The 17,879-nt window shown below is 31.2% G+C and overlaps 1 protein-coding gene across 2 annotated transcripts; it reads right to left on the bottom strand.

Annotated features, from left to right (window-relative positions):
• Nucleotides 1-6,575: 6,575 nt before the first annotated feature.
• LOC116032390 (phosphatidylinositol 4-phosphate 5-kinase 7-like) lies at nt 6,576-12,359 on the bottom strand. Of its 2 annotated transcripts, XM_031274910.1 has the most exons (11): nt 12,267-12,359; nt 11,990-12,148; nt 10,789-10,854; nt 9,616-10,695; nt 9,313-9,480; nt 9,029-9,194; nt 8,472-8,582; nt 8,196-8,383; nt 7,524-7,681; nt 7,237-7,405; nt 6,576-7,013 (listed from the first exon to the last, which is right to left on the bottom strand). In XM_031274910.1, the coding sequence occupies exons 3-11, from the start codon at nt 10,803-10,805 to the stop codon at nt 6,734-6,736; spliced, it is 2,337 nt and encodes a 778-aa protein (XP_031130770.1). In that variant the 5' UTR covers nt 10,806-10,854; nt 11,990-12,148; nt 12,267-12,359; the 3' UTR covers nt 6,576-6,733. The 2 variants fall into 2 exon arrangements, with proteins under 2 accessions (XP_031130770.1, XP_031130768.1); XM_031274908.1 differs by having other exon boundaries at nt 11,990-12,354.
• Between the last annotated feature and the right edge of the window lie 5,520 nt (nt 12,360-17,879).

The raw sequence follows: 17,879 nt of genomic DNA, 5'->3' as shown, positions 1-17,879 counted from the left end.
CTAGTCAACATAATTATACCAACATCTTTGATAGGGATGAGACTCGAAGAACATACTATGATTTTCTCCGCCGGTTAAACTTTCTGGTCGTGATCATGGTTGCAGTAGGCGCTAGGCGCTAGTCGGCGGTAGACTAGCGCCTAGTGCCTAAGCAGTTTAGGCGGCGCCTTGGCGGTACCTAGGCAACTACCTATAAAAACAAAAAAAATAATGCATGTGTGTGGGTGTATGTCATATACTATATTATATCTAATATATGTATCTCTCGTTTCTCTTACTTATATATATAATTAGCAAGACCGACTCGCATGAGTTAACTCGGCTAACTCTGCCGAGTTGAGCGAGTTAACTTGGTCAAATTCGGCCGAGTTAAGCGCTAGGCGGCCGCTTAGGGAGCAATTCGCCTCGGTCTAGGGACGCCTAGCGCCTAGGCGGGGAATTTTTGCAACAATGGTCGTGATATGCGTGTGGAACTCGTATTAATCTTATATAGCAGTGGAGATCATATCATGGATGTCTAATGTAAAAAGTATCAAATATAAAAATATTGTAAAGAAATTATAATGTTGTAATGGATTATATCATATAGATCATAAATGAAATAATTTTATTGGGAATATGCATGCTAACTTTTATTACCAGAAAGTATCCAGATTACTCTTTGACTTATCCCTTTTATAAACCGGCAACCCCCACCAAACCTTGGATCTAATATTTATTTTGTATATTTTTATCATTTTTATTTAAAATATGTTTATGGAACTTACTTCTGCTTTTATTTTCTTTTTCTTTTTAAAAATAAAAGAGCAATGATAATTTTATATTAATAATTAATTAGCTTATGAAGAGATTTTTTAACAGCATAGCATTATCAAAATGTTTATGACCTTTCTATTTTGATTTTTTTAAGCATCAAATGTAAATTTGTTGTATTTTTAAAAAATTATAATATTATAATAAATTAAAAATAAAGTACTCCTTTTGTCTCATTTACCTGTCATGTTAATTATTTATTATTCAAATGAACTCTTTTTTTTTAAATTTTATTTAGTATTTTTTTTTGTGTGTTTAATAGTACTTCTAATGTAGTTTCTTAATATATAAATTTTATATACTAATACTAAATATTATAAAAAATTAAATTAAAAATAACTTCAATCAAGTCTCATTAACCGAACCAAACACATAAAATGAGACGGACTGAGTATAAGTTATAGCCTTATAGGTCATGAATTGAATGAAAAAGTGTTATTAAGAATATGTTAATTCTGTTAATAAAAATTACATTCTTATAAATAACTTATTAATATTAATGTACAATACAACAATTGGTGGACTAAAAGTGAAAATGATTCTATAAATAATTAGAAATTTATCCCTTTTTTTGGTGTTATGATTCTAGCTAGTACATTAGTAGTTGACAAATTGAAATAGTATTTAGTCTATCTTGCTGAGCGTATAATATATAAATATAAATGTGCAATTCAACTATCAGCTTATGCTTTTAGCTAAGATGGAGCACATGCTTTAAACTCATCCTACCCCATCATTCTTTTAATTAGTACGTAATAATTGTTATAAAGAAGTACCCTAGCTGAGTTGTCAGGAAAGTTTCATCATTTTGATATATTATTTTGCTTTTCTTTTAAAAAAATGATTTATGGTTTTATTTTTTATACAATTTGTGCACACAACTCAACAAATTAAAGATGGTTATGTTGTATTTTTTTTAACTTGAATATTATAATTGGATATATATAATTATTACAAGCTACAAATATTTGATATTAAATTATCAGATTTAAAGATTTTGATATAATTGCATTGTTAGAAGATCAGACAAAATATTTCGTATTAAATTGTTACAATTTAAATAATTTTACATAATTATCGCAATGCATAAATATTTAATTTTTTTCCACTAATAAGCTACCGTTGCCATATGCTTTGATTTTATTAGAAGAGAGAAAAAAAAAAAAGAAGATAAAAATAAGTTTTTAGTAAAAATATAATACTTGTTGACACATTTTTTAAAGTGTTATATTTTTACTAAAAACGTTACTCTTCTCATTATACAATCTCAAACAAGACCAAATGTGAGCTTGTCACCATAAAATAAAAGTTTGAAAAGCTAATGAAATACAATGGGCATGCATGAAATATAAAAATCAATATAAAGTTATCTATTGTTAATTTCTTTTGTATCATAAAATTGATTAAGTAGGTGTCAAGTTATTTCAATTTTATTTGAAAAAGTACTCTTTGATTTACGAGAAAAATCATAAACTCTATCAAAAGGTGTGATCTGGGTGGATAAGTCATCTCGACTATATATATTATAGGTACTTGAAAGTTTATTTAATTTTAAAGGATAGTAAAAATTCTTTCACTTAAACCACTAGTCCTCAAATATATAATTGTAATTATTATACCAAATTAAGAAACTAATCATTTAAGATATCAACAATATATAATTGTTATTATTATACCAAATTAAGAAACTAATAATTTATTAAGGTATCTACAATATACTACTATTACAAACTAGATGAGTCATACAATGGAATGGAAGTGAACAACATTAAACAAGCCAAGGAAGGCAATGATAGCTAATTAGCTATTAAGAACAAATTATGCCCTTATTTCAAAAAAAAAAAAAAAAAAAGAACAAATTATGCCCTCAATAGTAATATTGCATTGTTAACTTTAATGTCTTTTTTTTTTTTTCTTTAAAACTCTTTTGGTTGAGCATACCAATTATGCTCGCAACTGCTAATCAAATGTGTATATATAGTGAGTGAAGAACGTCTTGAATTATGACCTTTTAGTTAATATGTTATAGAGTTAAACTCCAAACCTTATTATTACCAAGCATCTAATATGTCTACTGCTTTCAATATATATTAATGTAAATTGTGAACATTTAGTATATATAAATTGTGAACATTCAATAAATGTAAATTGTGATGGGTCCATGGTATAATTATTGTCACCTCGGGTTTCACCTTCACTTAACAAAATTAAATCGATTAAGCATCCAACAAGTCATTCTATATATTAATCTTAATTAATTAATATAATTGGATAAAAAATTTATATGAAATGTAAAAAAGATTAATTTGAAATTATTAGAATTTTAAAAATTTAATTATCATGAAACAGAAAAGTTTGCATTTTTTTCACCACCTATAATAAACCTATAGAATGGGTAGGTTTCGTTCTCAAATTTAGATAAAGTGAATTAATGAGTCTTATTAAATGGAGGCAAGCCAGGCTGGGCACGAGCGCGCGTTTCCCACATAAATTTCATAGGCGCGTCTCTATTTTCTTAAAATTAGGGTTTCAGCCCCAAACAACCTTTTTCTCCCCCTATAAATCAGCTGCATTGGCCCCTAGGGTTCTCAAGTAGCCAATCATTCTTCTATGATAGAAGATATATACACATATATACTCATATTCTCTCCTTCCCTCTCTTCAAAATACATACACACACATATATCATATGTTTTAGGTTTCTTTTTCGGTGGTTTGAAGGACATGAGATTATTTTGAGAGGAACGTTGGCTGGCCCGACGCAGTTACTTTAATCGTCTCACACTCCATGAATGAGTGTTGGTGATGGTTCATGAGTGAAGGCGTCGGACCAGGCTTCATTCCTCCCAAAGCTCTTTTCTCATATAGATTATACGGCGAAGTTGGAACGAAATGAAGATGAATTTTGAACGGGATGTTGTCTGGCTCGATGCAGTTACTTAATCATCATCCCACACACTCCATTGGGGGAGTATTGTTGTTGATGGTTCATGAGTGAAGGCGTCGGACCAGGCTTCATTCCATTCAAAGCCTTTTTCTGATCCAAAATATATCAATATATACACATACACACATACATGTATATGTGTGCGTGTAGGGTTTTGCTCTTCAGATATATCTAACAATTCTTCTTAATTTTGATACTCATGTTTGTTGTTTAAAATTTTTAGTAGAAACAAAACAATTATTTTATAGTTATATATCCCTGTTGGTTTTTTTTTTTTTTTGGTAATTTTTTGCTCTTTTTGTCACAGATAAATGATGATTTGAGGGCATTCCCACCGGCACCTTCCATTGTAGATGGATTTTTATGCAGCGGCTGGATGGATTCAATGGAGTGAAGAGCGTTACCGGGAATCGAGTAGATGACGATGGATGATGTTTTGGGTGTTCCTTGTATGACTAGAGTGTTGTCGTCATCTTGATGTTAGATTGTATTTATCTCGATTTCTCCTTCCTATGATCTAAAAAATTATCTGAAGTTTTTTTTTTTGAGATATGATTATGGATTAGGGGCATTATTATTATTATTATTATTATTTTTATGTTTTGTGTACTTTTGGACACAGTAATCAATGGGATCTGAGTTAATTAATGGATTTTATTTTTTAAGATTAATTTATTATTAAGGGAATTTTTTTCTTAATTAATTCTTGTATTTTTTGTCAAATATGATGTTGTTAGGGTTTCTTCGCCAGGGAGAAAGAAATGAAACTATATACATAGCCATTAGAATGCAGAATTCTAACAGAGCAAAAACAAAACTCTTCACCTTTTACTAATGGGTTTTTGGAATTCAAAAACAAACCTTTTCACCTTTTACTAATGGGTTTTTGGAATTCATGAATTTTTTTTAGTATATACAGACAAAATTTGTTTCATGGCACAGAAAAAAAGACGAAACCGACTAAAAAAAAGGCGAAACCGACTAAAAAAGTGAAATAGACGATCAACTAACAAAGAACTCTCTAGATAACAAATTGCTTTGAGCCGGTCAGTATAGATAACTTGGGTTTATTTGTTTGTAGGGTTTTGCCAATTAGGGTTAAACGTACATACAAGTGATCTATACTATATAGTATATAGGTTATAGGTAGTACATCCACTGTCAAATAGTATAATAATGTGTACTGAAAATTAAAAATCCTAGAAATTAATATGTTTTTAACCTTTTATATATATTATATATATAAATGAAATTATAGCTTTAATTATAAAGAAAACAGTTTCATTTTTTTTTTTAACTTTAGAAGTGTTAAATATGGTTAGAGGGTTTTAATCAAATGCTCTGCTTAGTGGTAAAGATAGATATCAGACACCATATGGTTTCATGTACGTAACTTTGCCTTTTGTATCTATGTATCAGTGTTTTTTATTTTTTTATTTTTTATTTTTTTTTTAATTTTAATTAAAAAAGAAATTTTAAAAAGAACGATGTTCAAATATATACTGAGTGGATTTTTTATTTGTTAGACCATGAAGTATCCTGAATAAGCTCTAACTGTAAGAGACACATTTAAGCTCGTATCATACTCAGACTAATTCATGTTCATACCAGGATGACTCAATTAATGGGCAAAGTATTGGTCAGATTGATTTTTCCACAGTAACAGTGTGGATTTGACTGAAGGGAAAATGTAAACGTTGGGTGCAGTTATGGAGATGGAATCCAAACACTGAAGTGGTGGTGAGGGATCTGACGGTCAGAGAGAGCAGCTTTAATGCTGGCCGGAGTTATTAATTGGTGAATGGGTGATAGATGCTATTTACTTCCGTCTTAATAGTGCATGTGCTGTGAATTTTAAACTGATCATGAATTTAATGCATGTTTTTGCTCTCTGAGGGTGTGTGGATGTGGGAGCATTTACTGTTTTGCTTCTTGAAACTGATGTCAGTTACCTTACTCTTTAGTTTTAATGAATAAGTAATGGAAAATGATAAAATTATTTTATTTTTGAGTGAAAATATTTTATCCTTTCAAATATTACTCTTTGAATTACATTTAAATGAATATTTAATTAATTATTATAACGTTTTATGTCATGAAATCTCTATTGTTTTTTTTTTCTTTTTTGTACATCTATCTACAGTAGGGACGGCAGCCGTCCTGCCTAGATAACCCTTCGAGTTATTGCACCACCAGCGTCGGCTCGAAAGAGAATATTCATCCCATTTAGAGGATTTCCAAGGATTGTAATTTCTCAACACGTATTTTGGCCAATATTAACCAACCAATATGCACACTTATTCCCTTCACGAAGCACATGCAATCTCTATTGTATTACTCCATGTCTCCATCAAGTATGTAGTGAATGCCTCATCTCAACCTTGCACCAACTACCCAACTCACATTGACAAATATTTGTCTGTTTTAACATAAATTTCCTATAGTTACTACATGAAAGTGTTCATTAAGTAAATTCTGTTTTATAACCTTAGCCAACAAAGGACTACAAAAGGCGCCCCAACCTAAGTTACTTATAGGTAACTGACTCAAACCAAGAAGGTCAATAAACTGCTTATGCTAGGAGCAGTATTTATCAAGTCAAACCTGACCAATTTGATTGGAGTTATTCACATGAAGGCTTTTTTTTTTTTTTTTTTTTTTTTTTAAATCACATTACTCAAAGATAAGCACAGTATTAGAATGTACCAACTAAAAGAATCTGCACGCTTAGCCACAGTTGGATGCCAAATACAAAACGGTCGACACATCCTGAAAGCTGGAGGCTGGAGCAGACTTGAATATACAGTGCAACGTATGCGATACGATGGTTAATCACCTGGTTGGATAATGAAGGGAAAATTCAACTGATAAAATGCATTTACAATGAATCTTAAAAATAGCTATACTGTCTATAATCTAGCGCTACAAATTCAACAGCAAAAGTATTGTTGGGCAGGATAATGAACTTTCAAGCTAAGGTCCAGTAGGAAACACTTTCTCTAGAAAATTGATAAAACGTTTGGAATAGAGCTTGGGTTCCACGGCTGAAATTGACATGGGGTCGATCTGCATGGATTTGTAAGCGTGCTCTAATTTCTTTTTCATGTTGTATTCCTGCAATATGTCGATTATGCCCATATACAGAACAACATCGTACACCTCGAACAGTTCAACTTCAGCAGAATCAGTGCCATCCTGCATAAGCTTGTGGGTTGCTTGAGCTGGCATGTTCACGCCTAACTGCACCCTCAGCCTGAAAAAAAAAACCAAAAGTAAATCAGTTTTAACATAATTACTCAGTCTCTTAGCGTACTGGCAATCAGATCATGGAAGGCTAACAAATGAACCACAGTAAGAGTCATTATATTAATGGGCACCAAGGGTCGAGATAAGTTCAGTGACAAGCAAGTTTCATTTAGAAGAAAAAAATTAAAAAATAGCCTCTTAGAGCAAGGGCAAGGGGAAGCAAAAAATACCTTCCAGTGCCAGGTAAAAGGAGATCAACCTCTTTATCACCAACAGAGTAGGCTTTCAATGTATTTCCTCTTATGTGGGGACCCGGTTCATTGCTCACTGAGCTAGGCTCATGGGTTACTAAAAGCAAACCCCTTGGAGGGATTGAGATCTCGCCCTGAGAGGTCCCCCCTTGAAGAAGCAAAACCGAATAGTGTAGTAAGAACAGTTTAAGTAGAAGACCATAACTAAGAAAAGATTGAAGGTGACTGAACAAATAGGAAATATTGTTGTGGGAATGGATGTTTACCATCGCTTAGAGTAGTACTAGTCTCTGGTTTGTGCACAGAATCAGGAGGCTCTAACAGTGCTGTCAGATGCTCAGGAGCTCTAAAGTGCAATCCCAATAGAAGACTATAATCAATTATTTGTTGTGATTCTAAGAACTGACAGTCGAGAGATAATTGCCTGCAGAAAATGTAAACGTTTTTGTTCATGACTAAAAGAGGCAATAATAAATTAATAGTATAATTTTCTCACACCTGCAGTATGAATCTTAAGAATTGATTACTTCTCAGCATTGCACAACCTTTCTAAGGCCGCTTTATATTCAATGGCAATTGCTTTATGAATTTTAGTTTCATAAATTTTCAGCTGTTAAACATGGAAATTGTCACCTATGGAGAAGTCTCTCCCTTTTTGGGTAACCAATACTAAAACTAGGATACCCAACTGGATGCCATTTTCACGCAAGCAGTATTACCAAACTTGCAAGATTTTGACGAATTTCCATACACTGAGAGCAAAGCAGGCTTTCCTTTGATTTACTTACTACTTTAGAATGCTATCAAAAGTGTAGCATATTAAATGCAGGATGTTAAAAGTGTTTTTGGTTTGGATTTTAGCGTATTAAATGAATTCACAGAATAGATGATCAAGCATGTTACGTCCAAACACTTTCAAGAAAGGAAAACAAGATTACCTAAAAAGTATTTCACGTAATAATTTATCCATATGAAACTCATATGTCAAATCAAGATCCTTCAATGTAGTACCCTCGTCAATTTCATCTTTGTTTGTAAATCTTCCATGAGAAGAACCCTTTAAATCATACCGTCGATGTATATGCAGTTCAGTGCAAAACATATTTCCCATGACTACAAAGCGTACCTAACAACAAAATAAGTCAATAATGCATATCAGTTATGAGTAGAGGTCATGCCAGCAAACAGAGCCAGGACTCAAGGATATTCCCTACCTTTTTTCCTCTCCTGAATGATATTCTGTGAAGCCCAAAAAATTTCGTTATGAGTGTGTTCTCATGGTCTTTTACATGTTTGTAGTAAGAAGGGAGCATTTTCAATAGAACCTACACATGTAATAAGAGAAAATCATAGTAAGAGTAGTAGTAGTCAATCAGGACAGATTGGTGCACTTTATTGCCAACAAGAAACATTTCTGAATGGTGTACAGGAATCTTATGTTGATCTTAAAAGTAATGATCATGGTAGCAGAAATGCAGCATTTTTGACATACAGTATCATTTCTGTGAAAAAATTGATGACTACCCATTAGCAACATCAAGGCTGCATGTGGTCCCATAAATGGAACATATGGCCATGGTCCATACCATGCAAAGTTGTGATACCCACATATTGGAAGTATAATATTTTGAGTTCAAATTTCAAATTTAAAAGTTCCTCCGTTAAAGAAATTATAGAATCATGTCAAGACTCGACACATGAAACTGGTTAGGCATAACATGTGATAAGCAAAACATGGCCATAAAATTCTATAAACCTTGTGTATTCATACCTTAAGCTCAGACTTTTTTAAAGTCTTGATGACAAATCTATCGTCACGAGAAAGATAAAAAATACTGCCACTTTTTCCAGGAGATGAAAGCTCTCTCAAACCATCATCACCACAGATGGACATCATGTACTCTGCTGCATTTAACTTGAACAACTCCCTTAAATTCCTGGAGATTATATTTTAATCAGACTAATTATCAAGTATTGCATTTTGCATAAATGGATAATTTACAGGTATAAATGAAAGAACATTAATAACATATTAGTTCTTAAGATGTTAGACACCTGAAAACCATAGGGCAATAGTCCTTCCAATAGAAATCAATTGAATAGTGGGGAGGCGTAAATTGAGAGCCTTTTCTAGGAAAATACATCTTTATCCTAGCCTGCTCTCCAAAATCTGACAGTCTCACTTCCCGGATAGGAACAGGCGTGATCTTCCCCACAGAGTACCTGTAGACTTTAAAAATTTAAATTTGAAGATAGTGATTTTTGCAATTGGCAATAAATTTGTTGTTCTTGATAGTTTTAGAGAATGCATGGAAAAGAAAGACCATCAAGTACACGAGTAGCAATTCAAATATTTACCGGATACCAAGCTGCAAATTAAGCATCAGGTAATAGCTCTTACGGCCTTTAAAAAAGTCAATGCATGAACTCCTCTTTACTTCTTTTGCGTGAAACTTACGCTTCTGTTTACTTTTGAGGGATAGTCTTGTTACCGTCCTAACCCTTTCTTTGATAAGGACTCCTTGCATGTATTCTCTTTCATAAGCCACAGTACTATTGTCCAACAAATCACTCTGACCGTCTAGTGAATTGTTAGATAACATGGATGAGGCATCTTCTGGTAACATCTCTCTAGAGTCATCAATAATCCAGTCACTCACCAGTGATGCAGTCTTATGTGATATTCTCCCAGAACCTCTTCCAAAGCTATTTGAGATCTTCTCAGAAAGACTACGTTTCACTTCAGGTTTGTCTGACTCCTCTGTACTCACTATACTCACCGATGAACTATGAGATAGCATCCTTTTTATCTTGTCCTGATGCTTATCAATCTTACATTTATCGAGAGAGGAAAGCTTGCTTCCAGCAGGATAAAAAGTTCCACATCCATCTTTTAGGCCTTTAGCCCACGTTCCAAAAAAGTAACTTCCATCAGCAAACCTGTAACAGCCTGACCCATGTCTTAACCCATTCAACCAAAAACCATCAAAAAGATCTCCATTAGACCACTTCATACCACCCCTACCACACATTTTCCCATTTTGCCAATTCCCAATGTACAAGTTCCCATTACTCCATGCATATCTACCACTGCCCTCACGAACCCCTTCTCTCCAACAACCATCATAAACATCTGCATTGTGATACTGCTTTCTTCCAATACCATGCTGATTATTCATCCTCCAGGAACCTCTATATATAGAACCATCACGACCATTAAAGGTACCATACCCATGGAGGTAATTTCCAGAAAAGTCACCCTCATAAGTAGATCCTGATGACCAAATAATCCGTCCTTTCCCAGTCATCTTTCCTTCATCCCAATCACCATCATAAACACTTCCATCCGACCATATATATCTACCTTTTCCATGGGGAAGCATTCCGTTAATACTACCCACATAGGAATCTCCATTTGGGAAGACCTTCTCATCAGTCCTACAGATCAATAGAAGTGCCAGTTAACTGATGCAATGTAATTCTTACATGAAGTCATCCTTAAAGAAATTAAGAGGCTAACTGGTTTTATACCTTTCATTATTTTCCATGATGATCACACATCAAATACCCATGCCATAGCTGTTTCTTTACACCTCTCTGCAAGCCCATCAAACCATGTAAGCACTTTATAGAAGAATGACAGATATATTTTTGGACTCATAAAAGCACAAAATCCTGTGTGGCATCCTATCAGTGCTAGCACGTAAACTGTACATCTTCTGCAAAAGTTTGACATAGGAAACCAAAGACTTATCCTATAGTTCTTTATGCTGTTTATAAACTATCCTTAGAGCATCCTTATCAGTCGGGTTTTTTCACGGTATTTTAAGAGTTTTTGTAAGTGTGATTAGGAAAGAGATAATGGAAGGAGATTAAAAAATAAAAGGAAAAGAAAAACAAAACTATAAAATCTGACATTTGAAATTTAAAAAAAAAAAAAAAGGTGAGTTAATGTCAGAGTGGCCGCCAGTTGGCGGCCACTCTGACTCGCCCCAGCGGGCGCGTGGGAAGCACGCGCACTGCATCTTCTCTTATTTTTTTTATTTTTTTTTTCTGACATGATCTTGTAACTTGCAGGAGTATGAAACCATCAAAAACCATTCACCTACATCTGTTTGAAGATTATAAACCAGATCTTGGCCTGACATGAACCAAGAAAGATACATTGATGGCCATGCTCTTAGAAGCTAGGAGCAATAAAGTATCTGCTCTCAATAACCACAATCCAGGCATTTTAAGTACCAAATAAGTATGAACTCTGCAGTTGATGTCATATAAAGCTGAAAAATCACCATGGATCTCGGAATCAATAAAACAAAAATTTTCATCAATCCGAATCCTAAAACGGAAAGAGATTGCTGCATTCATTTAATAACTAATCCAATCCTAGACTCGAACAACACAAAACTCACTCCTATTAATTCCAAACTGAGTTTAGGTATCCAACTTGCATTCCAAAAACGTCTTCTCTCACCCTCTCATCTTCACAACAACTACTACACCCGGGCCCCGGCTCACACCACCGACTTACAGCTTACTCCAACACTAAATCCGAATTAAAAGTGAAAACTCATCCATAAACTAACACAAATCCTCAGAAACAACAGTTACATCACTACAAAAACGAAAGCAATCACATAATTACTTGCGAATAACAAAACAACAATTTAGCATAAGCATTCGTTTGATTCTCAACGAACACTGATCCAAGTATCCAACCAACACAACTCACCTCCGAACTGCACCACAGTCGATCTCAGTAGCGAACCGCAGATTCTCAGCTCCAGAGCATCACGAAGTTCAACTCAGCTAATAGCACCGATCCTCGAACCTCTTCAGCTTCCACAGGCTTCGAATTCGTCACTATATAACTCTGCTTGGATCAAAACTACTGTCTCCACAGAAAAAAATTAATAATAATAATAATAATTTCTCTCTCTCTCTACAATTATCAACTTCTCTCTCTCTCTCTGAAACCGAACTTTTGTAATCACGATACAGTAATATACCTGCTGAGGCTATGAGCCTATCCCGAAAGGAAATACGATGACTGATCTCTTTCTTTCTATTCCTTTTCTATTTTGGGGCACTCATTAGTTTACAGTTCACGGAATGACAGAAAAGTCGAAACTAACCTGAGAAAAGGCTACTTGGGCTGTCACACTGTAGCTCGGAGTAGACACGTGTCCGACCGGGGAACATTGGGCCCACACCTTTTCGGACCCAAAAGTGTGGTTTACATGTGTTTCATGGGCCAATGTTCACCAGCCCATTTTCTGATATGATTTGTTTTCTTGTCTATTAAAAGCATCCAAATAATATCACTTTAAATCACTCAACTATTATTGATATTTTTATTTTTATGTTTAGTTTTACAAGGTTAGGTAAATCCTACCTTATCATCTTAATCGATAAAAACTTATAACAATTATTGATATTTTTATATTTCTTTTTTAACTATCAATTCGATCACGAATTTTGTAAATAACGATATTTTTAATTTAATCATAACCTTAATAACTCATCATTTTTTCCTTGTCATTGCTATATCATATGTTTTGTCAATTCATTATTATCACATTATATAATTTAAATATAATATTTTAATTTATTAGTATTTAATAAAATAACATTGATAATGTGACGAAGACAGTTGACATGGTAAAGATAACATTGCAGGATGTATGATGAGGTGATAGAGTATATAGTATGACAATAATAACGTGCCAGAGCATATGCTATAGAATGACAACACAAAAATAACTAGTGGTAAGATTATAGCGAAGTTAAAAGTATCATGGTTTAAAATGATATTTTAGACTTTTTAATTAAAAGTTTTATTTATATTTATGTAATTTTTTTTTTGAAAACTATGTAAGATAGATTAGTAGTTAACGTAACTTATTATTTTTATAGAATAAAAAATCATGTTGTGTATTATTATATATTTATATTAATGAATTTTTTAATTATTAAAACTTTTGAAATATTTATATTTCAAATTTTATTTTATTTTTAAAATGATGGGAAGTGGTGCACAATGTGATTACTGAATAAACAGCTCAGATGATTTGGACAATTCAGAATTATTATTTTGTTGGTGAGATGGACAATTCAGAATTGCACGTTGGAATCTTGTTCTTCTCTGAAATCGTGGATTTCGTCTCCCCAGTTGTGGCAAAAATGGAATATAAATAACTAAAAAACCTTAATTTTTTAATTATAAATGAAATTTTAATTAAAAATAGAAAATATATTTACTTGTAAATTTGGAAAACTGGGAAAATATAGCCAGCAATGAGTATTGGGAGAATTATAAAATTGTTTTTAAAAAAATTATAGCAGATGCAACCTTACATTTAACCTTGTGAGCTAATTAATTGTATGCAAAATGTAATATGCGGTTGAATTTTTTTAAAAAATGTTTAGGTCTAAATGTACATCATGAAAACTACAAAGTGCATATGATAATATTTAAATGTGAACTTAATAACTTATACACCTTATGTCATGTAAAAGTGTATTTGACAAATTACTATATTTTACAATTTTGTGTGGTTCGCTTGTAGAGTTCGGAAATTTGTTAGTTGTACTTTTTCATTTATCGATATACTTTTATAATTTTGTAAATACAATAATGCATTTTAATGTTCTCACATGGGTGTTTACTCTTACATAAATTGACCCCAATATAGTATAACGCCCTGTATTGTCTCATTTTCGTAATTTTATTAATAATTTAACACTCGTCACATCACTCACATGTATAACAATTGAATTAGCTAACAATCCATCGTAGATTAACCCAATTGATAGTGATTAATTTAGAAATTTTATTCCATTTAAAAAAAAAAAAAGCAAAATATAATGAACGTAATACACAAGAAAAATGATATTTTCCTATTCATAAAGTGAAACATTCATAATTTATACTATATATAAAAACAATATCCTCCTCTAAAATTTTCCCGCCCAAACGTAGGACATTTTAGTAATATGATAATTATTATGACAGAATATATTAATTATAATAATTGGTTATAATTCATTATTAGTAATATGGTAATTATTATGATAGAATTTATTATGATAAAATAATATTAATTATAATTGGTTATTATGGTAATATTATAATTAATGAATAAATTTATGGGAACAATATTAATTAATTAATTAATTAATAATAATAATAATAATAATATTGATATAACTTTCATGAATATCTGTGCCTTAATTGCACTTAATTGACAGAAAATGAAAAAGGAAACCCTAATTGATTGAAAATAAAATTAGCCTCCAAATAAAACAATGAACACGTAAATTTTTATGTATTCATCAAATGAGATTACTGATTTTTGTTGTAATTTACAAATTTTAAGTATTTATTAATTAAGTAAACAATAATTTTATTGAGATTAATATATATATATATATATATATATATATATATATATATATGTATGTATGTATGTATGTATATGTGTATAATAATAATAATAATAATAATAATAGAAGTGTCTGATTGAGTTTTTCCTCCCAAACTCAAAGACATTTTGTACTATCAAACATTTTGACATAAGTGGTAATTTTGTAAAAATTATTCCAAAATTCCTATCTCAAAATTTATTCTCCTCCTATCAAATTTATTTCCTTAAATTTAGTTACACAATTACCTAATCTTCCCTTAATTAATTTGGCTAATTAGGGGGCAGAATTATGTAGGGCCGAAATAGCCTCCCTAATCCATGCATGTGAAGGACTACCATTTGTTTTATTCTTCCATCCACAGCCTCTCTCTTTATGGTTATAAATACAAGAAGAAACCCAGTCAGCCACCACCACTAATTTTCATCTCTCTTAGTTCTGTTGTTTTTTATTTATGAAAGTATCAATGGTTACATAAGAAGAACCACCATTCTTCATAGATGTGTTACATATTTGTTGCAGCACTTTTGCTCTTCTCCTCATCTCCTTTAACTCTGCATTCTCCAAATCTATGAATCTCTTCAACAGCCTACCAATTTCTCCCTTCCCCACCAAATCTCCATCCCCTCTCTGCACATTCGCATGCATGGATTGAGAAGGGGTTTTGTCTATGGCGCTGAAGTATGTAGGGAATTGCAGGGCTGATTGTGTGGATGGGAAGAGAATTTAAGGTTTGCTTTATAGCGTCAATGGCGCGAGCTTCAAGCTCATAAAGTGAAGTGAATAAAAGGTATTGTGCTTTGGGCACCATTGATAAGACCTTCAAAACACCATCAATCAATTCCTTGTCTTTGTCATAGATGAGAGTGGGAAGATATGACACTTGAATAGATGGGACTCCAGGAAGATAGTTAATTAACTCGCTCTGTATAGTATATGATTATCACGCACTCATAGTATTAATTAATCAAGCGTGGCCTTACTACGTCATTTGAGGAACATGTGGAATTGCATTAATGATTTTTGAAACCCAAAAAAGCCAAATATTAGATAATGCTTGCTGATCAAACTCAGCTTCACACTAGGTTACAATTTTTTGGATCACAGGATTCCAAGGTCTTCCAAGAATTGTTCAAGAGTTTACAATTGTCATCCAAGGTCTTCCAAGAATTGTTCAAGAGTTTACAATTGTCATTTCTTAAGTATGCTTTAAATAGGCTTAAGTAGTAATTGTCATTTCTTAAGTATGCTTTAAATAGGCTTAAGTAGTTATTGTCATTTCTTAAGTATGCTTTAAATAGGCTTAAGTAGTTAATAGTTGATTGATTTTATGCTTTAAATAGGCTTAAGTAGTTAATAGTTGATTGATTTAGTGATAGATAGATGATAGCTAATTGTGTTAATTGTTTTTATCAGTTGATATAAAGGTATGCATAAGAGGAGGTATTTGGTATATTTAAATAAAAATTGAATAAATACAAGTACTATAATAACCAACAACCAATAATAAATTAGATTTTTAAAATGTGTTCGATTGATTTAGTGATAGGATAGATTGATTTGGTAATATCCTACAAATAATTCACAGATTACTACGTCCATTCAATTATGCAAATTATTCCAATTTAAATATTATTACACACATAAAATTATGTTAATGGTTACTTTGAATTGAATAAAATCTTAATAATTATGGTAATTAAAAAATTAATTCACACATTATACTTTTATTAAACTATTTTTTATACTTTCCGTTATATAGATTTTATCTAATCAATTAAGGAATTAATGTTACACATATTACGGAATAATTAAAGAAAATTAAACAAAAACATATTCGGACATAATTATAGAAAATTAAATATACACATATTCTACCTATAATTAAACGAAATTAAACATACACATATTATTCATAATTAAAGGAAATTAAATATACACATATTTGGACATAATTAAGGAAAATTAAATATACACATATTAGGTCTATAATTAAACGAAATTAAACACACACATATTATTCATAATTACAAACATGTATTTAAATTTTCAAAAAAAAAAAAACAAACATGCATTTAACACTTTAATCTTACTATGGTAATTAAACATAGAGATTGCTTTCATTTGATTATTGTATATTTTTTTACTTAAAATAATATCAATCTTACTATGGTAATTAAGACTTTTCATAACATAATTTTTAAGTAATCAATTTCAACACGAACATATAAATCTTATAATTTCAAATAAATATATACTTTCAAATATTATAATTAATTATAATTTCATCATTAATTTTATTATTTAAATATATAAAGTTGCCATTCAAATCACAAGGAAGACAATTTCAGTTAATGCTTTCATATGCAATGTCTATTAATAAAAGTCAAGGGCAAAATAGCAAATATGATCTCATGTTAAATTGTTATTGAGGAAACCAGTTTTTGTCGATACTCAATTGTATATTGTTGCATCTAGAGTTAACCATCCCAAAGGTCTCAAAATTTGTATTTGTGGTAACTCTAGAAGAAATTGTACTTCAACTAATAATATAATTTACCAAGAAGTCTTTAATAATTTGTAATTTTAAATAATTTTTATTGAAATTTTAATTAAAAAATTTTCTTTTAACTAATTACCCATCTTAAATATCAATTCATATTTTAATTACAAATATCTATATTCATAACTTTTTCATATCAAATCAACATAACTATTAAATAACAAAACTATATAAATGAATAAATCTAATATCTTTTTTTCATATATGAAAATAATCTAAATATTTTAAATTGTTAGTTCGTGCATCGCACGGGTATCATACTAGTGTATAAAAAAGATTCAACAATCATGCATTTATTGTTTTATACAAGTCAATTCTAACGTTAATTAATATCCTACTTAATGAAGGTAAATTAAGAATGTTTGATATCCGTAATTCAAAATCTAAAATATAAGTAATCTGTAATCCCATTGATTTATGCAGGAAATCTAAAATCTAAATGGTCTCATTTATTATGCGGGAAACACAATTAATTTTATTTACTTGTTCTTTATTGTCCGTACTCCGCAAAATAGCAATCCAAAGTCTAAAAAATACGTAATATGGAATATCATTTAGTTATGCAGGAAATCTAAAGTTAATGTGGCTCATTTATCAATTCAGGTTTCGCAACTACATTTTACATAATAGTAAT

The sequence above is a fragment of the Ipomoea triloba genome, chromosome 10 (assembly GCF_003576645.1).
Source record: "Ipomoea triloba cultivar NCNSP0323 chromosome 10, ASM357664v1".
Lineage (NCBI taxonomy): Eukaryota > Viridiplantae > Streptophyta > Magnoliopsida > Solanales > Convolvulaceae > Ipomoea > Ipomoea triloba.
This window is presented reverse-complemented; position numbering and strand designations above follow the sequence as displayed.